The sequence below is a fragment of the Marmota monax genome, unplaced genomic scaffold (genome assembly GCF_021218885.2).
Source record: "Marmota monax isolate L192 unplaced genomic scaffold, Marmota_monax_Labrador192_F-V1.1 WCK01_AAM20220418_F8-fsc00184, whole genome shotgun sequence".
Lineage (NCBI taxonomy): Eukaryota > Metazoa > Chordata > Mammalia > Rodentia > Sciuridae > Marmota > Marmota monax.
The window spans coordinates 2,594,564-2,622,390 of NW_026695008.1; the positions used below are offsets into that span (position 1 = coordinate 2,594,564).

The window sequence follows — 27,827 nt, forward strand, 5'->3', positions numbered from 1 at the left end:
CTTGTGGCTATGTAAGCTAAAAAATAGCTAATCTCTCTCTTGCTGTATTAAGCATGCAGGGTAGGGTACTGGTTATTTGGGCTCCAGGTTGAAACCCAGCTCTGACATTTAACAGCTGTGTGACCTCAGCTGTGTACCTGTTTCCTCATATGAAAATGGAGATGTTATAGGTTATACCTTCTGAGGTCATTGTAAGTGTACCAAACGACAGCCCTCAGAACAGTGGTGGCATATCATAACTATAGATAGATGCTATTGGCAATGACTGAGTTTATCTTTCAGTTAACTCACAATTTAGGTGGCAATCTTCAGCTAAACCCAACCAAAATTAGGGCTTGTATTCCCATGTTAATTATGAAATTGGCATATGTGAGTAATGTCATTATTCAATGGAAAGAGTCTCCAACCCTCAAGAAATCAATTTAATTCAAGTAGTAACTATTTATTGTATTGACATATTTACAAAATATTACAAAGTAAAATACCACTCTAATTCACCATATTACACAAGGGCTGCATACAGGCAAGACAAAGTATATGGAAAACACTTACTTCTGTCTTTGGTATTAGAAATCTACACAAATCTGCAGCATTTAAAGTTTCCAATACAAAGTATTAAACAAAGATAAAGTTGTAATCAGTAATGTCATGAAAAGGGGCTTTAATATCCTCTGCTCTGAAACCCCCAGTCCAATGAAATGCAACAGGAAGACCACACACCATTTGTAAAAGCAAGCGGAGTCTACTGACTGAAATAAACAACACATGCTACAACACTGTACACAGGAGCATTTCAATTTGTGTGACACTGTGCTCTCCATAATAACATTTGGCTGACAGTAACAGACATAACATTCCCTAGACAAGAGTCACAGGTAAGACTTTATAGAGAAGAAATCCACTCCAAGAGTGCACCTTGGCAGTGTAACTTCACTATACAGAACATTTTGTAAAATACATTTTCATGATAGTTTACACATATACAAAAACTTAACTGGTTTTAGCAAATGATAATTTTTCTAAAACACAATCACAGTTTACATAATTCTGAGGTAAAGGTCTTGAGTCTATCCTAGATGAGAAGACCTAGCCCATGAGGGTCTCTAGATGCAGATGTGTCCACTGAATATCATGTTCTGGCACCTAGTGGATTGGGGGAGAAGGCAAGCTATAGTTACTTCATTTCAGAGAGGATCCAAAATTTCAAAACTCAATGTTCCTAGTTCAGCTCTGTGAAGTTATAATGCTTGAAAACAAATTTTTCCCCCAAACAGGAAACATTCTCCAAATCTTGTCAGAACGTGATTTCTACTATGGAGGAAGTATTTCATCAGGAAAGGGCCAAGTTAGTGTCTTAATTGCCTCAACTGGGGACTCTGTGCATCCCAGGAAGAACATATTTAGAACCCTCACATAAAAAAGAAGTGCAGGCCTGCTAAAATAAATCCACTTCAAAACTCATCTTCCCACCAGTCAGTACATGTCCAGAAATGCCTGCAGATGGGAAGCCCGTAGAAGCTCAGTGAGCTTCCTTCTGTTCCAGAAATGCATGAAGGACCCAGGTGTACTTTCCTTCCAAAATCCTCAACAAAGTAGTTTGTGCTATGGTAGAAAAGAAAGTAGTCTTAGAGTGGTTTGTGCTGCTCTAAGAAAATGTGGGAATCAGCAGATATGTTCCAGGTCTTTCCAAGAGGGGAAGAAAAAGGCATATGTTATAGATACTGCTGCTACGAAATGATTTACTATAGATTATAGCCCTTGGTCTGTTTCTGTAAACAATGCCACCTTACTCAGACTATTGGCAACTATTCATAATATGCCCAGCCAAGATTATTTCATCGAGTCAAGTACTACCAAAATAACCCTATGAAGTCGTGAAGGCTGTGAAGATTTAATATGAAGACACTCTCTTTCATGTGCTTTCCCCCCACTTTTTACAAAGACGTCTGCAAATATAATCAAGACATCAAATGAATAATTAAAACCCTTCTGGAATATATTCCTTATGATGCAAACAAGAGCATTTGCCTCATATGTTTATCATGAGTAACATCTGGGGGTAAAAGTGTTTGCTGGGCAATGAGTCACTTGTTGGGCAATTTAAGACAAGTAATTCTGGATCTTTCCAGTAGGCTGGATCCTACCCAAATGGCAGAAGTCTAATTTTTCTTCGTGCTGAGAAAAGCAAAATTGAAATTCTGCTTCTTTGTGCCATCATAAACCCTGGTGAATGGAAGGTGAGAATGAAGTAAATATGCATTAGGCATTTACTAATGGTGGGCATTTAATGGTGTCTGACCCAATGAAGTAAAGAGAAACCTGAACCAATATGTTTGCAGGACTCTTTTTAGAAAGAAAAGCTTTTGGCTTTGCCCTGGCTCCTGACAATGACAGACTGGCAGGCTGTTTCTTGCACAGCTCTAGGCAAACCATTAATCTGTCAGTACCAAACATCTTTAGAAATCCCAGCATTAAGACTTAGGAGGGGAGAAGGAGGGAGGATATTGAACAGCCAGAAATTCAGCTTTTTAAACACTTCAGTTAATTCATAATGCTGTGCAGGCTTCTGTTTATCCCTTCTCTGAGAATTCTGGTCCAGGGTCCAGTGCTGGATTGGAATTTATTCATCCTCTTCCACATATGTGGATGGAAACCAGCCCACCTAAAAAAGAAAAGCAACCAACATGATGTTGCATCTGGCATTTCAAAGGATTCTACAAACAGCCCTTCATTTTCATAATACCCCAATTAGACTGGGGTTTTATGCCCACTATAGGTAAAGACAATGGGTTTAACTGTTCTTAGAAGCCTAATAGATTGAGTGATTAAAAACAGAGGAATAAAGTAAGCTTCAACAATGAGTTAGAATCCCTTAGCACACACAAAAATATGTAAATTAAGTGTAACACAGTCTCAAGTACATAATGACTCCTATTTCTGCTGTAGAACTGGGTGTAAAGACAGTACCATGTCCCATTCTTTCCAATTGGGATCTACAGCTCTTATCGATATCTGACACTCCACATAAAGCACAGGCTCTGTGGCTGAGGTTCTGAAAAGAACTAAAATACTCCTCAGCTCTTCCCCAAACAAGAAGCTTGCTGCCATGAACTTTCTTGATGTCACTATGGTATTTATGCAACACGTTTTCAGTAAGGCATGACACTGGTCTCTAAACCAGCGGTGGGTGGCATGAAGGCTGCCCCACGATGGATGCCCATCATGCCTCCCACTGGTCCACTTCAGTCAAGGGCACAAGCACTTGAGAGCCACAACTCACCCTGCCGTTCACTTCTCCTCTCCACCAGCCATTTGCACTCATCTTTGTGTAAATCTTCACCACATCTCCTTTCAACAAGGAGAGTTCTCGCATATCTCTTGCACAGAAGTCATACCGAGCGATAGCGATGCCTAGCACTTTCGGACTTAGTACTGCAAAGGAAATAATGGGAGTCAGAGTGGACATGGGGTGGGTGAGCAGCCATAAGAACCCAATCAGAAGAGTGTGACTGATGCCACCAAAAGCACAGCTGTGACTTCATCACAGCCAGTGGTGGTGGCAGACAAGAGCTTGAAACAGCACAGTGGCTGTTTCAATTCAATCAGCTGTGGGCGAATGCCTTTTGTAAGTTTCAATCATTGTTCTGCTTTCACATTCTTTGAATTTTTAAAAACTAATTTTTGGAAAAAAATAAAACTAGCTAGTATCTTGAGTTACTATCTGAAAAATGAAATAAAAGAAACTTTTGCAAAAAGCTGCTATGGTGGCACAGTTGTCTATTTCTAACTAGAACCTCTAAGGTCAAGCTATGTGTTTTGTCTAGCATCTACTTTAACTAATTCTCAAATAACTAAATTTTTCACTCTCATGAAAGTCTGTCAAATTGATGTCATTACTTCTAATTAAATAGCATTTGCCCTCCTAACCAAACTTTTTATGTTAAGACTCTTTGGGGATAAACCTAGTTACTGTTTTGTATATAATTTATGTGAGAGTGTGAAAGAAGTTTCATTGAAAGAACACAAATACTGCCTTAAAGAAACCTTTAACTAAAATGTCTAATCAAAAATAAGTTGTCCAGGAATTCAACTCCTGTATTCAGAGATTTTTTTTGTTTGATTTAATATTTTTGAGCCCTCCTTTCTCTGAACGGAAAAGTCCATTCAAGCTCCGCATGGTTGGAGTCTCTAGAGTTTCATAACAAGTTTTATATCAACTTCTCCACCTGTTGTTCTTTGGGCTCATAAACTGTTTTTAATTATATGTTCAGTGATTCTGAGAATCACTCATTTGAGATTGGTGGGACTTTATAAATCTTAAATGGTGAAGGCGCTTCAGTGTAAGAGAAAGACTGGGAAGCTCCATCCACCTGTGTGTTTAACAGTTCCCAGTCCCCAGGCAGCCACAGCTATGACCCGTGTTGCCCTGGAAGAGTGTGCCCACTTAGCGACAGGGATCTCTGGCATATTACTTGTGGCTTTGTAATGACAGAAATGTTTTTAGTCTCCAGGTGTCGATCAAAAGATAAATGAACGGCAATGCTGTAGATTTCAGAACTGTAAAGGGAGTAAAAATGGGTCATTTTATTTTACTGTTCAGGACACAAACCATTTTAATGGTTTTCTTACTGAAAACTGTCCCATTGCCGGGGCACTACTCTTAGAGTCAGTGCACATAAAAACACCCCTGTGATGGAAAAACCCAATCATCAACTTAACTGTGTGACCTTGCACAGGCCTCTTAACCCCTCTAGGCCACATTTTTCTCATCTATAAAATGAAAGGTTTGTACTAGATGACTTTTAAGGTCTTTCTATTTCAAAACTCTATGATTCTATTGGGACTTACAGGCTAATTTTTTTAAAACCTGTAAGACAACATATTTTACTTAGCTATAATGTTGTAGCCATTAAACTCTCTAGCTAATGACAGAAATCAAGGCCAAAATGCCTGGGCAGAAACTAAGAGATGTAGGATTGATAGGCATCCTTTCAAGCAATATGCACTGAATTTTATACTTCTATTTGAAAGTAAAATTACGATTTGGGTTCTTTTTATTTTCTTTGTGGAAATACATAAGCACTGTCTTTTCTCACCCAAAGTTTCTAGACCTCAAAAAAAATATTAATGGTTTTGCAGAATACTTCATCTCCCTTTATACTTCTAGTTCCCATCCCTCTCCCACCACTACCCACAGACACATTATAAAATGTCTCATTGAAATATATGGCATGAACACACACGCAAAAACCAGAGAAGTGAAATGTCATGACAAACAATGACTTTATGACAGAGAAGAGTAAAGTGCATGGTGGTAATGGAACTCTAGGGACTGTCTGTGAGGAGATGTATCTATATGAGAAGCCATACACAGAAGTCAAAATATTTTATTTGCAAACAGAAGCAAGCTGGAGAGACATATAAAAGCAGTAAAGCAGTACCTGACCAGAAAGGAGTGGAAGAAGGGGGAACAAAGCTGTAGTCTGGAGGAGTTACAAAAGAAAAGCCACAGAACAAAGAGGGGGCTTAGAGAAAGAAAGAAAAAGAGAGAAGCAAAAGAATATTTAGGAATTGGTTAAAAAAAAACTCAACACAACTATTTTGTTGTTTGTAATCATAAGATAATTATCACATCCAAGTTGCAATATCAAGCTGCGTTTTCACCCATTGCTCTACTCTCACTGTTTCTGAATGAAGAACAAGTCAGACTTTCACATTTTGACATTTTGATTCACAGGAATTCCATTCAGAGTGGTCTATCCTTTAACAGGCAAACACTGCAAACCAATTCCACGTTGCCACCATTGAACTTCATCCATACAAGGTTGGTCACAAGGACAGCCTTCTCATTTTGATATGGTGCACAATTTCCACTTTGTTACAACAGTAGGAAGGCGATCCCATAAATTCTTGATATAAAATGTATTTCACATCAATACTAGTGTGAATTAGTAGTGTCAATGAAATATGCAGAACCCATCGAAAATTAAGAAAACCACCCAATTTATTAGGAACCACCCTCAACTCACAATCAAGCATGCACATCTCAGGTTATTTTCAAAAGAAGAAAAATGCAATTAGAAATGATAACCACCCTGAATTTTACCATATCTGGCAAATAAAGTACTTATATCCTCCCAATTATAAAAAAATGTACAGAAAAGTTTTATGCATTTGGATGCTCAAAACTTTTTACTTTACACTCTTAATAGTAAGAGCTAACAACCTTTATCAAATGTTTATCAAGTTTTAGATATCATGCTCAATATATTCAGTATTTCATTTAATCACTACAATAGCTCTAGGAGAAAGATATTAATACTATTTTCCCTTTGTATCTGAGCAAATCCAGATTCAAACCCAGGCAGTGTGACCCCCAGAGTCCATCCTCTTAACTGATGCTGCCCTACTCTGTCTGCACCTTCTCTTCTGTTGCAGGTACCTCCACAGACAACTGCTAATGCCAGGTGCCATTACCATGGACAAGGAAGGCAAGGGTTATAAGCTTCCTCACAATATTCATTCTTCCCTCTTCCATATAATAGATTACTCAGTTCAACTATGTTCACCCAGCCGAAGATTGCATTTCCCAGTCTCCCTGCAGTTTGGTACATCTGTATGGCCAAGTTCCTGGTCAATGAGATAGATGCAGAAGTATTAGAAGGTAGCTTCCAGGATCTTTAAAGACAGCAGAAATGCACCCTTCTTTTTAGTAATATATTCTATTCTGCTATGTGGCATGTGAAAGCTATCATCTTGGTCTATGAAAAGGAAAGCCTCTCTTTCAGGCTAACAGAGCACATGCTTGAAAGAACCTGAGTTACTAAAGAGTTCCTGGAACAGAGATGACCTGCCCTTCTCTCCTGCCTGGGCTGACTACCACTAAGTTTTTACAGGAAAGAGAAACTATCTATCCCGTTCAAGCTGATTATTTTGTCTTCCTGTCACGTGTACCTAGACCTAATCTAAACTGTCACAAAAAGTTTTCTATAACCAAAGATGAGGTAAAAGTGGGCTAAACAAATGCCAAAAAAACTGGGGAATGAGTTTATAAAATCTTCTGCCTCTTTTCAGGAAATGGCTTGACTTTGAGAGTCACAAAATTCTCTAAGAACTAAGTTTCTTGTCAAAAAGGGGTTCTCAGAATCCCTAATAGCAGTAACCTATTGAAGGGATTAGCAGATCCCTGCCAAACAGATTGGCCATGGGAACTGGGGGAGAGTTCAGTTGCTTTTAGAATCACAGATCTTGAAGCTTTCACATGTACAGGGACACATTCATGACACACATTTCTTGTGAATGGTCTCACAAGTTCACTTTGTACTTGCCCCGATGTATCAAGATTCTTTTCTATTCCATTTGCATGTCCTATACTTTAAAACATATAAGTGTGTTGGTATATATACCATCACAAGTAATTTTATAAAATGCCCAATGATGGCTATGCAGTAGAACTGATATCTTTTCACTTTCTTGAGACTATGATACACCCACTGCTAGAGACAGAGAGGATGCCATTTCTAATAAATAGCACACACCTTACTCCATTATTGGCAGAAAATCTGGGGTCAATATTCCTATCTCATGTCTGTGAGAACATAAGTCAGAGGCCTGCATTCAACACATTACTCTGGCAGGTATGAGAATCTTTCTCTTTGGAGTGTTCTCTAAGTGTCATCCTTGATTCCCTCTCTGGGACTACTTCATTCATAAAGAAATAAAAAAAGACTATATTTCTCCAAATTTTCTAATGAAGGTAATTTAAAACTACAGTCTGAAATATAAGAAGAGATAAGTTATCTCTAAAAGGGAAAAAAGAGAAATCAATAGAAGCACAATTAGGTGTAATTTAAATAATCTCAACAATAGGTAGATAAATTAGATAGATAACCTGTCTATAATCTTAAACTATCTAACTTTCCTGAATATGGGTATTGCTTCACTGAAGGACTTGAATATCTGTTTCAATAACATAATATTAGAGTGCTACCCTTGTCTCTAAGACTCTTATAATTATGTGCATTCATGTCAAGTATCTAGAATTCAAACATTCTTAAATCTGATTGAAAATATTATAATTTCAACTAAATAGTAGTTAGCTTCTGCACCTCTGTGGGCTTCATTAAAACATTTCTTTTCCCCCAATGAGTGAAACAGATTCTTGGATATGCCTTCTGAATCTCCTCTAAATTCCAGTCTGTGACTTTCAATGTTTTCAAGGTATTGCATGAAGTAGAGCCATTTTCCTGGATTCAACATGTCTGAAACAAAACTCATCACCTTCTTCCTTGGAGTCTAACTCAACCTCCCATTTTTTTTTCTTCCCTCCTTCAATGACTCCATTAAATGACTCCCCTGCACTCTTTTGAACCACCCTTGCATAAAGGAAGTATACTGCCATGCTCTCGCTGTGGACTAAGTCAAGTGCCTTCTACCTTTTAATCCTTCACTAATTCTCAGTGCCCCCATTAATTCTAACCTCAGACAAAAGCCCCTCAAGTGGTCTTTTTGTTTTTGACTTTCTTTCCATCTGTTCTAAATTCAGCCTCCCAGATACTTACCCAAAATGGAACTTCTCTCATTCCATTTGCTAAATTATGAAATTTAAACTCTTGACCTGAATTCCACAACAATTCATAATCTGGCTCCTACTGCCTTTCTAAACAAATCTGCTACAGTTTTCAAACAGGAATTCCTTTCACTTAGATCTGCTTCTTACTCCCCCTTGAAGCCCTTAGTTATATTTCCAACCCAGAATTTCTCCGTATTTTGGAATATAGGCTCCTGTCCCTGGTCTTAGCTAACCTTAACTTCCCCCTTTCTCAAAAGCCCAGCTCTGGTACCTCCCTGAGCCTTTCTGACCAATTGAGACCATATATGTCCCCTCTCTGTCCTTTCCTAGATATCTGTTAGGCATTTGTACCATGGCACTTCTGGGTTCTATTATTTAATGACTGCATGTACTCCAGTTTGTATCACCAATTAGATGTTGGTTGTGGAAGGCAGGGGTCAGTTCTTATATGCTTCTACAACCCCCGCAGGATGGGGACCGGTGCTAAGCAACCAAAGTTGCAGAATGGACAGGAATCTCAGCAGGGTATTTAATTTTGCAAGTTCCTTATGTCTCCTCCTCCTGTTCATTTAGCTCATCTTTTGCTCACTTAACTGCTCAATAAAACTTCCAACAAAGGCTGGCAAAACACAAAGGAAAGTATGTGAAATATATTCAGGTTTTATTCCCCAGGCTTCCTGAGAGCCATAATCTATCAGTGATATTCCTACAATAACTATATTTTTTTCAGAGATGCTGAACAGCTATTAAATACTGTATGTCTCACAGCATTAACCACACTACATGCCTGAGGAATCTTCCTAGGAGTAAAAGGTTAATCAGTTTCTCCTGCCACCCAGCATATAGCTGTCAGCCAAACATTTTAAGGATTGGTAGGGATGCTTTCTACTTTTCTACACGTGTAGCATGACTTACTGTTGACACTCTTCCTATATGTCAATTTTCACTGCCTTTGTGTCCTTAATTCCCTAGAGATGGAAAAATATTATTTGAATATCTGGCACCTACTGAAACAAGAATAAAAGATAACATGCTTCCCTAGGAAAGTATGGATTTAAATCTAGACATAAATAATATCAGAATACAGCATTTGATAACATTAACTTGCAATTGTTTTAACTTGTAAAATATATTTATATCTATACTGAGAACATATCCACCTGTCTCTACACAGATATGCAGATGTGCAGTCCCTTCATCAAACTCCTCCTACTTCACCAGGTTCACATCTAACACAAGAATTATTGGTAGGATAGGACTGTAGTTGTAGCTTAGTGGTGGAATGCTTGGCTAGTATGTGTGAGGCACTGGTTTCTGTACTCAGCACCACATAAAAATAAATAAAATAAAGGTATTCTGTCCATCTACAACTAAAAAATATTTTTATAAAAAGGATCATTGGTAGGTGCATGTCTTGGAATAGAATTAGGAAGAGCCCAGGAACAATGACATTCAAGTGGGAATACTTAGGTGGTTGTCATCTTCTGGACTCTTCATTCACCGCCTAGTATTACAGGTAACCTCCCTGCTTTTGCACTATGTTATTTTGGAAACTTCTTGAGACACTAACTCTTATCTGTATCAATACCCATGTAGATAATATTAAATTAATATCGAGCCCTTTCTGATTGAAGTAGTCATTGGCAAACTGCATGCTTCAGTTAAGAGTCTAATTTCCCTCCATCTTCAAACACTTTCATATTAGCACAGAGGGGGTAAGAACCCAGCTCAGAGAGACCCTGGAAGCAGGGCTCTGGTGATTCCACATATGTGTGACACCTGGTTGTCAACTGGGCTAATGTTCAAAGAGAGTATTATTATCAGTTGAGTGGCTCATCATTTAGTGGCTTAATGTTTCAATTAGGAGCTATTAAGAGCACAAATAGTACTTATCAACTTTCCAAGTTAAACAAACAAAACCTAAAGTACTAACATTCTCTAGTGGGAATAGAAGTTATCTGTTAAATAAACACAGAATAGAAGTCATCAGCATAGCCATAACTGATTGGCAAATCATTAGTGGATATTATTCAGTTCTAAGATTTGACCAAGAAGAAAAAGTCACAGAATACAGAAGTATGTCAAGTGAATGAAAAAAAGAATAGGTTAGCAGTAGAATAAAAATATAGTAGTCATGATCTCTCATGCCTGTGTTTCCATAGTCAAGGCTAACCAAGAATTGCTTTAAAGTATTATGATCTGCCTTGATAAGGTACTAATGTTCACGAGCAAATGAAAATATGCTCAATTTTCAGTAATATTTGAAATTTGTACAGAGAAGAGGCTGGGCTCAAACAACACTCTTTTTTTTTCCAGATCTGACCTATTTTAAAAATTTTTAATATTTAAAATTTTTATTTGTTCTTTTTAGTTTTACATGACAGTGGAATCTATTTTGATATATTTATACAAGCATGGAATACATCTTATTCTGATTAGGATCCTAGTCTTGTGGATGTACACGATGTTGAGATTCACTGTGGCGTATCCATACGCCTCCATGGGAAATCTATGTCAGATTCATTCCACTGTCTTCTTCGTTCCCCTTTGTCTAATACACCGTAGATCAACATTCTTCCCTAAGATATTGGTTATCAAATGTTAAAGTATTTTTGAAATAACAATTATCCATTATGTGTATCAGAGAACTTCAGTTTAAGCATTCACTAATTATTTGCTGTTAGTTTAGACATGATCCAATATTCAGTTTTTAGATGTAGCAAGCATATGCGTTCACATCATTTAGGTAACAAAAAGCAGTTAGCAAGGCTATCAGGCAACTGGACCAGTGGTATTATCAGCACAGTGACCTCCTGCATTGGCTGCCCTGCAGTGTCTAGCTTTCTTCCTGAAGACCTGTGCTCCTGTGTGAGATGCTTTGATGAACAGGCCAGGAGGTTCTTTTTGCCAAGACTGTCTACAGATGGCCTAACAGCAGAAAACATGCTGACAATTTAATGAATGTTTAATTTAAAATTGTGATCCTTACCCTGATTTTATTTAGAGCTCAGGCATGTCTTCTTTTTAAACTCCCAGCAACATTCACAGACATAGTATCAAATATCTTCTCCTTTAACTCTCCCAAATAAAACAAACTAAGACTCCCTTGTTTAGTGTTTATTGTATATTTTATATGTTATCACTAAAAATAGGAATAATTCAGATTGGTTTCACTTAATAGAGGGCTGACATATGGTAAATGGAAAAAATGTCTATTAATGCAAAATTAAACATAGCAAGTAAAAGTGATGTGTAGGATACTAGGAAAAAATAAGCAGTACTTGGTATTCAACGCTACACAGTACAAACATATAAAGCTATTAGGAAAATAAAATAAGTACAGTCTTTCCTATTGTTTTGGAAAATTACATCATTTGACATCACTTTGGGATTTCAGATTGTTTGTAGGCATATAGTTTGTCAAGATGTGAAACTGATTCTAAACCCATATTCTTTAAAAATAAAAACTACCATTTATTAAATTACTAAGGGAGCAGGATTGTGCTAAGTTAGTAAAGGAGATATAACAAATAAGGAGGACCTCTGACTTCAGAGGAGCTTACAAATCAGACATTAGAGATATGAAAATAATTCATTTTGAATCAAGAATGCTGTGACTAGACACTAGAATCTGCTGTAGCCCTAAAAATATAACAAAACCCTTCAATCTTCCACTTGCTCCTGCCTAAAACTTGAGAGTCATCCTTGGGTCTTTTCTTACTATGATACCTCCCATCTGATGTGTCATGACATCCAGTTGAGTCACCTTCAAAAGCTATCACCTAAATGGCTATATATTGGTCCAAGCAACCTTCATGACGGGGCCTGCCCTGACATTCTGTAAAAGTCATGGACACATATCACTTGTGCCCTGTGATGCAGGCAGAAAACAGGGTTTTACAAGGTGGATGACATGCAAGCAGAGGAGTCAGAGAGTGCACACAACCCCAGAGACTCTCACTGTCCTACTTTTTAGATTGGACATGAATGGTGTGCACGCATAGCAGTTCAAGTCTCAGCAGCTGGCTCTACATACTGGTAGGGAATGAGGAATGTATGTGAGCTTGTAACAACAGAAGCTCCCTGGTCATACAAGTGGGCAGGTTAGAAAGGGGCACTCACTGGAGCTGGTAGCTGGTATCAGCCTATTCAACAGGTGACTGGAGAACTGCTGAATCAGCTCTCTGCTACACAGTCAAAAAGAAGGAAAATGAGCCTCCAGCTTCACTCATCACTTAAATTACTCAACGAGACCAGGCACAACACTAAGGTACAACCATCTCTCTCACACCTGAGCAGCATTGTCTTGTAAGTTTTCCAGATCATTTCTCAATTTCTAACACTATATGATTATTTTTTAATTTATTATCTGCCTTTCCCACTAGAACATAGGTTCCACAAGGACAAGGAATATTTTTTGAAGATATTTTTTCTATCTTTTTTTGGGGTGGGGGTACTTGGAATTGAACCCAAGAACACTGGGCTACATCCAGAGTCCTTTTTTATTTTATTTTTTTATTGTTGGTTGTTCAAAACATTACAAATTTCTTGACATATCATATTCCACACTTTGATTCAAGTGGGTTATGAACTCCCACCTTCACCCCATACACGGATTGCAGAATCACATCAGTTACACATCCATTGATTTACATATTGCCATACTAGTGTCTGTTGTGCTCCGCTGCCTTTCCCATCCTCCACCATCCCCCCTCCCCACCTCTCCCCTCCCCTCCCCTCCTCTCTCTCTACCCCCTCCACTGTATAACCCTGAGGGTCTCCTTCCATTTCCATGCAATTTCCCTTCTCTCTCCCTTTCCCTCCCACCTCTCATCCCTGTTAAATGTTAATCTTCTTCTCCTGCTCTTCGTCCCTACTCTGATCTTAGTTACTCTCCTTATATCAAGGAAGACATTTGGCATTTGTTTTTTAGGGATTGGCTAGCTTCACTTAGCATAATCTGCTCTAATGCCATCCATTTCCCTGCAAATTCTATGATTTTGTCATTTTTTAATGCAGAGTAATACTCCATTGTGTATAAATGCCACATTTTTTTTATCCATTCGTCTATTGAAGGGCATCTAGGTTGGTTCCACAGTCTTGCTATTGTGAACTCTGCTGCTATGAACATCGATGTAGCAGTGTCCCTGTAGCATGCTCTTTTTAGGTCTTTAGGGAATAGACCAAGAAGGGGAATAGCTGGGTCAAATGGTGGCTTCATTCCCAGCTTTCCAAGAAATCTCCATACTGCTTTCCAAATTGGCTGCACCAATCTGCAGTCCCACCAGCAATGTACAAGTGTACCCTTTTCCCCACATCCTCGCCAGCACTTGTTGTTGTTTGACTTCCTAATGGCTGCCAATCTTACTGGAGTGAGATGGTATCTTAGGGTGGTTTTGATTTGCATTTCTCTGACAGCTAGAGATGTTGAGCATTTTTTCATGTACTTGTTGATTGACTGTATGTCCTCCTCTGAGAAGTGTCTGTTCAGGTCCTTGGCCCATTTGTTGATTGGGTTGTTTGTTCTCTTATTGTCTAATTTTTTGAGTTCTTTGTATACTCTGGATATTAGGGCTCTATCTGAAGTGTGAGGAGTAAAGATTTGTTCCCAGGGTGTAGGCTCCCTATTTACCTCTCTTATTGTTTCTTTTGCTGAGAAAAAACTTTTTAGTTTGAGTAAGTCCCATTTGTTGATTCTAGTTATTAACTTTTGTGCTATGGGTGTCCTTTTTTATTTTTTGAGAAAAGGATCTCACTAAGTTGCTGAGGCTGGCCTTGAACTTGCATCCCTTCTGCCTCAGCCTCCCAAATCACAGGAATTACAGGTGTGAACTACCTCACCTAGCTAAGGCAGGGAATTAAGTGTGCTCCATTTACTGCCATGTATCCTTAGCAATTTGAATAGTACTTAGTCTGATGTAGGCTCTTGATAAAGATCTGTTGAATGGTGAATGTAGGGATCTCTGGAGGGAGTTATTTGTGAGCATGTAATAACTAAAGAGATGAGGAAATTGTTTGGTTAATTCAAGTGTGTGAAACTGTGTCCTTTGAGGAAGAAAGATAAGGGAAAGGGGGAAATTAACTGGGAAAGATTGAGTTTTGAATAGGGAAAAGTTTGAGCCAACAAGTCATGCAATATTGAAATTTTGGGGCTCAGTTCTAACAAATTGGAGTGTATCCATAGAAGTGTGGCCAGGAAGGTGAGAGATTTGACAATCATTTATATGATAAGGAATTAAATAATAGGAAGGAAAGGAGAGGATAAGGGAGGGGAAGGGAAGGGAGGGAAAGGAAGAAACAAATAGTGTGGAAAAGAGCATATCTGATGACATTTCACCATGGCGCAGAAAAGCAAATTTCTTTTTAATATATTTTATTTCATAGTATATTTTGAAGTTATCTGGGTAGGGTGAGAATGTAGTGTATTCATTTTGAACTATGGTTAAGTAGCCACAGTAAGCCAAATTTCAGGACCAATATAGGACAAAAAAAAAATTCATGTTCAAAAAATAACTGAACGCACTTTTTTTTTGAAAGATAGGTTTCGTTATTTTCTTTTTCTTTCTTTTTTTTTTTTAGTTGTAGTTGGACACAATATCTTTATTTATTTTTTTATGTGGTGCTGAGGATCGAACCCAGAGCCTCACATGTGCTAGGCGAGTGCTCTACCACTGAGCCACACCTCAGCCCAACTGAACACTTTTTGAGTGGTGACAGACATGAGGTCACCTGAGTGTTCAAGCAAAGAGTGAGGATGACCTTTTAAAAAGGTTGTAAAAGGCATGTGTTTGCAAAAGCCTCCACCAGGGCTAAGAAGGCTGGAAAGAGTAAGGTGTGGAGGTAACAGCAGAAGCCTCAGCATTTCCACTTCCTGTTGAGGCATCAGGCTGTGCTATGCTTCATGTCAGGGGTGTATGTGCTACAGTGTGTGTGCACAAGTAGCTCAATGGACAAAACAATGGTTGAAGGGGTGAATGGATAAAAGGAAGCCACAGCTGGGTCTGTACTCAGCTTCTCAACACCAAGAGGAACAGAGGAGAGCTGCAGACTTGCTACCTAAAGCAGACTGGGAATTCAGAAGGGAATTAGCATATCAGTGATACATATCAGGAAAAAAGAGGTCTCAGCATGGACCTTCAAAGCTTGGAGCCTGGTCACATTTTTTAAGAATAAAACTGAGAATTCTTTTTGATGTAGAGTGGGGAAAAAAGCAAGTCCTAGTCTCGGGACTGTCATAAGAGGGCACTGTAGTCAATTGGGGAACATTACACACACACTAACTACACTGAGACCAGTTTTTAAGGAAGAATATAAGGTTTCTGAGAATGGACAGTATAAAAGATAAGAAATGCTAAGAACACAAATACTACTTCTTGAGCTATGAAATATTTAAAAAATGGTTCTGGATGAGGTTATCTAAATCTGTAGAATTCATATTGGTAAGTCATATTCTGAAGGGATCCTGCAATACTGGTTACTGATTTTTAAAGCCATGAGGCTCAGGATAAAAATGCTTTATAATAGCCAGTAAAACTCTCAAGGTAAGTAAATAAAAGCAGGGCATGCGGGGGGGGGGCAGGGTTGTCCAGCATGATCTAATAATGAAGATGTACAGCTTTAGTTGATCAGCTATCCAAGTACTGAAAGTTTTGTGGCCATTACAAGCACATTGAGGGGAAAGAACATAAAAATAACAAAAATGTTGTAATTAACTTAGCCTCTAGATGACTGTGCATATCAGGAGAGAAGAGTCGAAGCCCAAGCAACAGGAGTGGAAACCCAAGCACCAAGGGAAAGCAGGATGACTTCATAAATACAGTAGAAATTGTCAGATGAGACTAATATAATGTCTCACTCAGGGCCACAGTTGGGGGTATGTGGAAGAGGTGGCAGGAGCCATGATAGTAATTGCAGGAATCCAGGCATATAACTCTTTCTGCATGCCAGATGCTGTTCTGAGTACTCCATACCTACTGACTCTTCAGGTGTATACCATGAGCATATTACTATGAGGCAATGTTGTATGATCAAATAAACAAGGGAAAATGTCACTTTCCCAGAAGGAAAATATCAGACAAACAACAATTTTTGTATATTTGTTTGACAAAGGAGACCTTTTTCATGGTGATTCTTGAGGAAATGGAAGCTCATGGAATACTCCATACTAATGTATGGAACAGAGGTTTGAAAAATATTATGTCCTGCTAATTATCAGATTGCGCCACCAGATGAGACCATTAGGTTCTCTTATTATTTATCATATGTATAAGGCAGTGTTTCAGACAAATGGCTTTGTAGGCATTGCTTGGAAACCTGAACCGGCTCCAAGTGCTTCTTCCCTAGAAGACAACGTATTTCACTGTGGGGAAAGAAGTGACCCACTAAAAATACCTCATGTATTTAAGGCACTACTGCTCTTGTGACTCCCATCGAGAGTTGCCCAAACAATGCCAAGTCCTCTCATAATTTCATTAAAAAGAGAAAAATTAAAATGGGGGTGGAAACTTTTAGAGAAGCTAAAACACAACACTATGAGACTGTGTTGTGTGTGACAGCACCCCCACCTCATAAAGATATTTCTATTCAGAGTCTGTGCATATGGCCTTATTTGAGAAAAGGGTCTAGGTTGAATTTAAAGATCACAAGATCAAATCATCCTGCTTACAGGAGGCCCTAAATGTAATGCCAAGTACCTTTCTAAGAGAAGGGAAGATATAGAAAGTTCAGATAAAGACCAGGCAGAGACTCATGTGTCTATATACCCAATACCTAGGATTGCCGGCACCTCCCCAGAGAGTAGGGAAGAGACATGGTGTGGATTCTCCCTTGTGGCCTTCAGAAGGAAGGCCTGCCCACACTTTGATTTTGAACTTCTGGCCTCCAGAACTGTGAGACAAAAAGTTTCTTTTTTATAAAGCACTCTGTGATAGTTTCTATGGTGATCCTAGGAAACTAATACAATAAGTTTAAAACTAACATTTAAGTTACCAGAATAAAATTAGATCAAATCAAAATCAAATGACCAAGGAAAAAATGACCTAAGACTGAGGCTAAGACAACAAGATTAAAAAATAAGGATACATTAACATCAAAATGTTTAATTAAAGTAACTAAAAGCTAAAACCAAATTAAGTGTATATTTTAGGAGCTTGAATGAAAGAAATAATAAATAGCAATACATAATAATACAGAGTGGTTAAGGAACTATTAGGATGTGTCAGGAATTATCAGGAATAAGAATATTATATTCTGGATATTGTATTTTAATATTGTTGTATTTAGATAAAATAAATATGAATGACACAAATTCTCCAAGCCCAAGTTTCTATTAAAAACAATGATAAAAAATGAAGCATAAGCCTTTTGTCCACGGCTAACAGACTAATAGCTGATAAGTAGAAGAAGAGAGACACTCAGGAAAAGGCAGGCCAGGCTCTGGCTCTGTCTTTTTGCAAAGTCATTTATTTGTATGATCTCAAGGAAACCTTTGTTGATTTTTGAAGAAGTGCTATAATGTTTGGCATCACACCAAAAGGAACATGCTGATCTCCATTTGTTTTCAAATCCACTCATCTTCCCGTATTTTAACTGCACTTAGCACTCCAATGCTTGCCTTAGGTTCTGTCCTTAGGTTCTGACCTCACTTACTTAGCACCTTCTGGGCACCTATAATATTCAAGGCACTGTGCAAAGTACAGTTGAGAGGAGCTGGGACTGTGGATCAGTGGCAGAGTGCTTGCCTTGAACATGTGAGGCACTGGATTCTATTCTCAGCACCACATAAAAATTAAAAAAAAAGTTATTCTACTTCAACTCCTTTATCCAATCAATTCAACTTCTAGAATGTATTCGTGTCTGCCCACTGTTCTCCTCCACTGTCACTTTCAATTCTTGTCCAAACTACCTGCAAACTTCTCACAGATTTCTTCAGTAAGCTGCTAATTCATTCCCTTTCTCCTCATGCCTTTCCCTCTTATCCACTCCTTGGAGAAACCAGAGATCTTTTAAAACAATCTATCTCAGTTCTTGTTACTTGCTGCTTATAAAACTTGAGAAAATTCCCACCAGAAATATCAGAATCCATTCATGATGTTCCCAAAACATTGACTCCTTCTCAAATTCCATATATATATATTTTTCCCTGCTTTAGAACCTTTGCACAGGCTACTTCACTGTGAAGTTTCCCCTATTGCCCACCCCTGCACCCTGACACCCTTCTAGATCATTATGTTTAGCCTGAATGACATTCTTCAAAGTCTTTCTCTGACCCCTCAGGTTAAATGGGCTCTTCTGTCATACTCTGACTTGTGCTTCATCTCTACTAGGCTTATCAAAATCTGAGGTTATATATAAGTCTTCTGTTTTATGTCTGTTGCTATTCCCCAGATTGTCTATCTCATTCACTATTATAATTCCAGCATCCATCATAGAGCCTGGCACATGGTAAATGTTAAATTCTATTTGTTGGATAAAGGAATGAGTGAACGCATAAGCAAGTGCAATAAGGTCATGGTGAGGGACAGAAGCCTTGAAATAGGATCCACTCAGCACATGCTATTATTCTACATGTTCCTAAATCAGTGACAAAATTCCCCTGCACCTGGAGCCAGTGAAAAGGAGGACACTTCCACTTTCTTCCAATTTTTAAGATACAGCCAGCAGATAGGATCATCTCCACATATAAACCTTTTTCATTCTGAAATAATTCAGACATAAAGGAGGAAGAATATAGCCAATAGAGTTTCTGTAAATTTCATGCATACTCTCCAAATGTTAACATCTTATAATGTTTGCTTGTTTGCTTTATCAATCTGTTTTTTTCTGACCCATTTGAGCATAAATTGCAGACATAATTCCATTTACTGCTAAATACTTCAATGTGTTTCTTAAAAACAAAGACATTCTCTTCTCTTATATAACCACAGTCCAATTATCAAAAGAAGAAAATTGCACTGATAAAGTAGTTACTTCACAGAATTTACATAAATTCTGCTCATTGTCTTACTCCTGTCCTTTATAGTTATATATGTGTGTGCAAATATAAGTATGCTTATAAATGTGTGTTATAATTTTTTCCACCATAATTCAGTCCAGATATTACATGTTACATGTAAGTTGTTATATCTCTTTAATGTGAAACAGTTTGTCATTCTTTGCCTTTAATGACCTTGACATTTTTGAAGAATACGGTTATTTGTAAATGTCATTCAATTTCCATTTGGCCACTTCCTCATGATTAGATACAAATTATGCATTTGGGAAGCAGGAATACCACCCAAAAGATGGTGTTCTTTTAAGAAGTATATGAAATTTATTTGTCCTATTACTGTCGATGTCAATTTTGATCACCTGGTTAAGGTGTTAGTATTTTTCCTTTTATAATTAGTAAGTTTTTATTAAAGGTATTTTGATATTATATAAATATAATGATAGCAATTTTTAAATTATATAAGTCTGCTCTCAGAACCAATTACTTTTGCATAAATATAAACTTGGGGAAATAGTTAAGATGTGCTTCTGGGTCACAAAATAGCTAAGTGTGCAACTTTTCCTTCTCTAATGGTCTATTAATATTATACGTTACTTTCTTTTCTTGTGCATATGAAGAAAGGAACCATTTAGAAGTAAATTTGTCAAAGAACATAATAAAATCTCTAATTTCATTCCTCATTTATTGGATAGGAAACCTAAGGCCCAACTGGCTAACTGACTTGCCTAAGATCAAGCAGGTAGATACTTAAAAGCAGACCTGAAAATAATTAAGTGTTCACTGTAGAGCAAGAAAGGCAAATGTCAATATATTGTCCTTTGAATATATAAGCCCTATACATTCACCTAAAGCAATCTAAGCAGATTTGCTAGGACCCTTTTCGAAAATAACAAACTTCTTCCAAAAATTCATAGAATATCTTCTATGGAGCCACTATAGAATCTAGGGAAGTACAGAAGGTCACTGGGTTCCATCTTTGTTTTCTTCTTCACTTTTGGAAATACTCTTAAGTCATTCCAAAGGTCAAGAAAAACATCCTATCATCCTGGGATACAGTCAGCCTATAATAGGCTGCTAACCTAGAAATGCTATACTCCTTGTCAGTACCCTAGATGCTTGTTTAATTCTAATCAATATCTATTTACATGTTATTTTTCATGTGTATAAGGTAGTTCCATCAAAATATCTAATTTTACATCAAAAATTATTTCAAAAAATGCTAATCTTGACCAACTCAGAAGTAAATAGACTCTATATTGCCCTGAGACTTCTTTTCCAAGATGATTATATGACTTAAAGATAAAATAATAGGTAAACACTATAAAGATAGCCTGCATAGTCTTTCTATACAGAAACTGTAACATTTTCTCCTTGCCACCTCCTGGCACAACAAGCATGAAAACATAAGTAGTGTTTGCATTAAAGGTTAACCCTGAATCAAGACTTGGTATAAAGTGAGTAAGGCATATTGTTTAAAATCGTAAAAGTAAAGAAGTAAATTGTTCCAAGAATTACAATTTGTAAATTTATTCAAGCCTTAGAAATGCACAGAAGCACATAATGCATCAGAAGGTTGAGTAACAGTAGTGGCAGAAGTAGGTGGTAGAGTCAGTGATAACTTCTATGGGGTGTATACCATGTATGGGCACTATGCTAAATGCTCCACATGAAATACCTCATTGAATCCTCAGGATCATCTTAGTGATCTTCCCATTTAACATAGAGTGATTATAAAATAAATAAAAAATTGGGATAGTATCATAAGTTTAATCCAAAATTATAATTTTGTTTTATGTTCATGAATGAATAATCTTGGAGAGTTAACTATGCATTATTGTTGCTGACTAGTTTATGCCTTCATTTCTTTCAGGAGTAGTGAAGGAGTGATATCTTCTTGAATCACTCCACTTTTTTTTTTTTTTAATATTACCAGGGATTGAACTCAGGGGCACTTAACTACTAAGCCACATCCCCAACCCTTTTTTAAATGTTTATTCTGAGACAGGGTCTTGCTGAGTTTCTGAGGGCCTCACTAAGTTGCTGAAGCTGGCTTTGAACTTGTGATCCTGCCTGCCTCAGCCTCCCGAGCTGCTAGGATTATAGGCATGTACCACCACACCTGAAGTGAATTACTTCTTATGATAAAAAGAAAAAAATCTAATTCCCCTAACCCAGACTTTCCTGAGTTTCCCCCATCAAAAGCTAAGCCCCATCTTAAAGGCAAGGACTTCTACTTTTTAACTGCTATATCCCAGGACCAGAACAATGACTTGTCTGTGTAAGGTATTTTATTTGTCAGTCTCTCTAACGACCTTTTGGATTATATTTGGTTTTATTCATCAATAGTTTTATATTTAACTTAAATTAAATTTTAAATGAGTGGCTTGCCTTCCTTTCTTAATCAAAAAAGTGTTTTAGTGGTTTAAGTTGCTGAAAAGATAGGGTACAGGTGTTTGAACTCATACTCGTTTTTGGAAAATGGCTCTGTAAGCTAGTATGGATATTCAAATTTATTCTTTTGGCTATGGTTAAAAATAAAAAAGAACAATACAGTCTGTAATTCCTTTCCTGGATGCTAAACAAATTTGAGTACTAAATACTCCCATTAAACACTAAAGACAAAATTATGAAGTTAGGCAACATCATTGCTGGACAACGTTCTCTGATCCTAAGCATGTGCCAAGCTCTGACAAAGGGCCTGCAGTGGACCAGACAGACACAGGTTAACAGCCTTCCTAAGACTAATAAGTCCTCCCTGGTTGCCCACCTCTCACCCCTGGGGCTCTAGAACTGAGTGAACAACTCAGACAGGACTGGGTGAAACTGACCTCCTCTGTGAGTTGTATTATGTCTGCTGCTAGAAAGGCAAAGGGAAAAAAAAAAAACATGGAAAATTCTCTTTTATGCAGCAGGGAGAAGTCAGAACCTTGACAGACTTCAAGGAAATTTGTAGAAAAGCTGTTTTCTTTAGGGGAAACTTCCATTTTTCAATGAGTAAAAGTTATAGACTGTATGATGATCTAAGATAAGTTGAGTCATATTGGGCTAAAAAATAGATAAAATTTTAAAGGTATTTAAAGTTTCAATATAAAGTGTGTTCTTACTACTTTCACTGTTTAGTGTTGGGCATGTGTTGCTGATCACTGCAGGGAAAACAGCTATTGAGCTATTCAAATAAGAAAAAGCCTGTCAGCTGATGTGACAAATTACTTGCAGATTTACTTATATTGAAGTGTATGAAATTTTACTGACATTGTTGGAACCCTGAGTATACCTGTTTCCCTTTTAGTGTCTGCTTTTAGGGGAAAAAATAAAGTTAAAACTATGTTAAACAGCTGCAAATTCTGTTTTCAAGTACCCCTAGAACTTCCAGTTTTGCTTAGGCTAAAGATTCTAAGAGTAATAAAATTGTTTTCATTTTTCCCTTAAAACAGATTTATTTTTTTAAAAAAAAACCATATCAAAATAAGGGCCGGAAAGCACACTTTCTTCTCCACATTTTTCATCACAAAGTTCTCTTTACATGCCATATCTATCTCCAGGAAGATTATGTCACACTAAACAGTGAGGGGGAAAAAGTTTTGTCAGGGTCTCACGTTTAAAACATGACAGGTTTCTGTTTGCATGCTAATCTTTTGTAGTTAGTTGTGGCAGATGCTCATTCTGAAAGTAGTAGCTGAAATGCAGTTTTAGAAATACTGCCAGCCAACAAAATATACTAGCCATTTCAAACTCCTGAAGGTAGTCTTTGAAATGGGACCATAAGCACACAGTAGATACTAGGCTGATGGGGAGAGCTGTAAACCAGTTTTATTAAATACTATTCCTCAAACACCAGTATGGCCACCAACATTAAGTGTAAATTAAAAAGTCTGGCTAATATAAAAGAGAATAGCATAAAACTTTACACATTAACATACCCTTACATTTTGGCTATTTTAATGCAAACATAATTTTGAATTTGGCACAAGGACCTAAAACTAGACATGTACATAAACCTGTTGGTCCCTCTGATTCTGCTTAGCTCCAGAAAAAAGTCCTTGCATATTAATTGGTTATATTTCAAAGTTTGGAATGAAGATGTTTAATGCTATTTTGCCTCCAACCCTTAAGTGACAGCAAATCGTATTCTCAATTATAATACTCACAGCTGTTGCCTGCTCTATTACCCCTCTGTCCAGCTGAATGTTCTGGCTCCTTGTATGGAAACTGTAGAGTCGTATCTAAGGTTCTGAACCCTTCTTTAAGAGAATGATGCTTGTAGTACTCCACAAGTTCCTGGAAACGAATCAAAGATTTATTTTTTATAAAGATGCATTTGTTCTCAAACACACAAACTCCTGAACACATAATTATATAAGGATGATCAATTTAATGCTAAGTTCTCCATATATATGGACAAGTGAGTGAATGATGATCTTTTGCCACTGTCTGGATGTACACAAACCTACCTGGGAGTTGTCCTTGTTACTCAGGACACTTAATCATAAGACTTAGCCTCTATTGTTCTTCATGGATATAGAATATCTTGTTAATCTTCAGTCAGATGTGGTAAATGAAAAGAAACCATACCAAACCTCCATTTCAGAGTAGTAATTATTGTTCTTATTCATGAAATACTTGCCTTTCTAAATAAAAATAAAAGGAACAGCTGCTTGCTTAATATATAGCATTTTCTAGTTTCCTGCGTTTTCTTTCAACATGGCAAAAAACACACTTGACACTAAATGTATTTTTCCATGGTAAACAAAAGTTGATGATGCAAAAATGCTACTCGACAGTGTTTCTGGTTTATAACAAAGTGTTGGTACCCATCTTAGCTCTATATATCACCTAGTATACTCACAGGGGTGAATAATATAGTTTGTCCAATTTTCATTTATGAATAATTTGCCTTAAATATATCTAATTCCAATGTCATAATCACCCACCATTTTTCAGACTAAAACTTAAGGAAATTTCTTTTTACATGTTGGTTTCATAAATTCTGCACAAATCTTAATCCCTCTAATATAAACCAAAATTGAATTCATAATGGGAAATGTACCTTATCATTAGATGAGTATAAATATATAAAGCTTTTTACAAATATATAAAATGAAAATAAAAGCAAATTCACTCTTAACCTAATTATTTGGTGCTTGTATTATAGCACCTTTAAAAATTAGTGGAAAAGAATCTCATTTCTTCTAAAAAAATCACACTGTTAATTGACTCAATAATTCCATTCAGCAGTTATGTTCAAAGTTCCTAAAACAAATCAATTAGGCCAAAAAACACCCAAAAGAAGAAGGAGAGAATCACCAGTGATTTATTATTTATGACTAAACTCAGGTATGTTGTGGGCTTCTCTGTGCTGGGAGTATCAGGGGTCACAGAGATTATAAAGACAAGGCTCCCCTCTCTAGGAGTCTCTTCCTAGAGGGAAAATGGAAGGATTGTGGGAACTCAAAGGCACAGAGAGAACTTCCTGTGGTGTGTCCAATGGGGAGGATGAGAGAAGGCTTCAGGATGGAGACACCTTAGATTAAACTGAAGACCAAGTAAAATTTCAACAGACATAAATGGAAGAGCCAGGCTGAGACACACCAAGGTGATAAAGTAAAAAACAAACAAACACCTTCATAAAGAAAAAGCACTGGATAAAGTAAATGGAGACTTTTTTCAATCCTTATTCCTATAAAATGGAGATAACAAACCATTTCACAGGCTATAAGGAAAAATACATACAGTGCCTGATACGTGTGGATAATTATAACAGCTGCCACTATCCCATGAGCCAGGCCCTCACAGGCTCCCTTGTAATCTTCACTCAAGAACCTTATGAGGTGGGCCTCATCCCCACTGAGGCTCATATTTCAGAGAGGCTAACTGATTTTTGTAAGGTCACAAAACTGGTGTCTGTCTCCAAAGTTTGAGCTTTTAACTACATCACATTATTAGCAAATAGTACACGGCAAATGTAAATATAAAAATCAAAAAGTGGGGAAGCAAAGGGAAGTGGTATTTGTTAAGAGTCCATAATGTGCCACAAACTTTGCTTTCTCAGATGCTAGGGTCTAATGCACATGATAACTTTCTTAACTTCTTTAACCTTCTTCCTTTCTTTGGTCCAGATAATGAGTGTGCTTGATGAAAAAAAGAAATGTGGAATCTGACCAATCTTTAAAGATAGAGAAAAAGAAACAAAGCAACAGAGACTAGTCTGTATCTTCAAAATACTTCCAACCATCAGAATATGGCATTTGTATTGTGGTGATTTTTAATGCAGTTTGCTAAGGCTAAATCAGGAATTAAATTCAACTTAGTGATGAATATTTCTATAAATTTTTTTAAAGACAAAGAATAATTTGTCTTTTAAAAAAGATCTCTCGAAGAATAGTACTTCTATATATTATGTTGCTTATGCAAATGATACCAGAGAAGTGCTCTCTTAGTCTTTAGATTGAGCCAAATATTGGCATTATGAAAATAAACCTGAAAAGAATAATAAGACAATAGCTTTGAACTACCATTTGATCTCACTGACAGTGATATGAATTCTATGTATTTTGTTATGAATTACTATTAACTAATGTTCATAAAAAGTTGGCTAGGAACTATAGAATTATTATACTGAAAAAGGGATTTGGTAATCATTTAATACTCCTCCCTCCCTCCAAACTTTACAGAAGAAAAAAATGACTTTTCCAAGGTTTGGGGTCATGCAGCTTAGTAAGCTTCAAGACACTCTTTAACACTTCGTTAAGCATAGAAGATATTTTCGTTCCATTTTCACATTCTTATGAGGGTAAATCTTCCTACATGTCTCTGAGCAGAATTAAGTAATGCCACCATGGATCTTTTCCAATCTATGCCTTTATGCTTTCTGTATTTTAGTCTAATCCACCCCTGCTTTTGCAGTCATTGACCTTCAGGTACAGCAAGTAAATAAGGCAACTCTAAACAAAAGAAATCGCTAAGCTTTCCTTATCTCACACTGACACAGCAGTGTCAACAATTCAAGTCTCTCTGAAAAAATAATAAGAGCCAGTCATTGCAATTACCAAGGAAACAGGCAATGGAGATGGTTTATAAACAGCATTTGGACATGGATGGTCTGGCATACATGAAAATTAGAACAAAATTAATGCCTTGTAATCTGGATACAGAAATTCATTTAGGATTTGAATTTAATGACTAAGAAACACAAAGATTTTGATTAACCAAGCTATTGAAACCCAAGGGAAAAAGGTTTGGTCCCAACCACCTAAGGCCAGCCTTCTTTTTGAGGAACTGGCTGATTTAAAATAAGCTCCAGAGTCTGCTTTGTGTTTCCAAATAAAAATTACTTCCAGGCCCTGTTGTGATTCATAGGTAGAACTTAACTGTAACACCATGACAATGGAACACTGAACTATTCTTAAGAAACAACTCAAAGCTTCAGACCACTTCTTAACCTGTAATGCAAAGTGCATTATTTGGAACGAACGTGATTAGAGGGATCTCTCAGAGGTGAGATGATTGTGATTTTTAAGAAGCCCCCATACCTCTTAACCTCTTCTTCCAGAGGGATTGAGCCACCCCTTCTGACCCAGTATCCCCAATTTCCCAGCATAGGTCCAAAGGATAGTACTATTGTGAGGTTCTGGGTACAAATGTATTTACTAATCTGTAAGCTTTTTTTAGATGAGATAAGTCATTTTTAATTCTCCAAAACCACAGTGATTTCACACAGAAAAGGCTCAGTATAAATTTGCTCAATGAATGAACAGAAACAGAAAGAAAGGGAGATCTGCAACCCAGTTCAGGTGCCTCTTCAGCAATTTTCATGCTTATTTGTTACACCTGCCAAAGGACTTTTTTGATACTTAAACTTTTCAGCTCCTTAGCCTTTCTTAACTTTTCACAATTACATCTTCTTGCTAGTTTTTAGCCTCACTTGTAGCTTTGCTTAATTTCCCTCTCCCTTGAATCCACTGTGAAATGTGCTTCTCTGCAAAAGATCCCCGGATATAAAGGGGGAAAAAATACATGCATGTGTCTCTAACAATGACATTTCTGAGATTTGTTTTATAAGAGTAGTTTATCTCAGCTCAAAGACAAATATTCTTAATTCCTTTTCCAGAACACTGAGGCAAAAACTTTAATGCTCACTAGTATCAATGATCTGAAGTCAGGTCATGATTGTTTTTACTATAATCACAGCTTTACATGTAGATAAGAACTCAGGGATCTCTCTCCCCATCCAGGTGGCTTTGGGTTTACCGGCTTTTCACATCTGAC

General features: G+C 37.2%; 1 protein-coding gene across 1 annotated transcript in view; it reads right to left on the reverse strand.

Annotated features, from left to right (window-relative positions):
• Positions 1-417: 417 nt before the first annotated feature.
• Positions 418-27,827, reverse strand: part of Vav3 (vav guanine nucleotide exchange factor 3) — a 357,523-nt gene continuing 330,113 nt past the window's right edge. The window contains exons 25-27 of the mRNA XM_046427576.2: positions 23,711-23,840; positions 3,281-3,432; positions 418-2,662 (exon numbers count right to left, since the gene is read on the reverse strand). Coding sequence (XP_046283532.1) covers positions 2,621-2,662; positions 3,281-3,432; positions 23,711-23,840 — 324 coding nt within the window. The 3' untranslated portion in view covers positions 418-2,620. The remainder of the gene's footprint in view (positions 2,663-3,280; positions 3,433-23,710; positions 23,841-27,827) is intronic.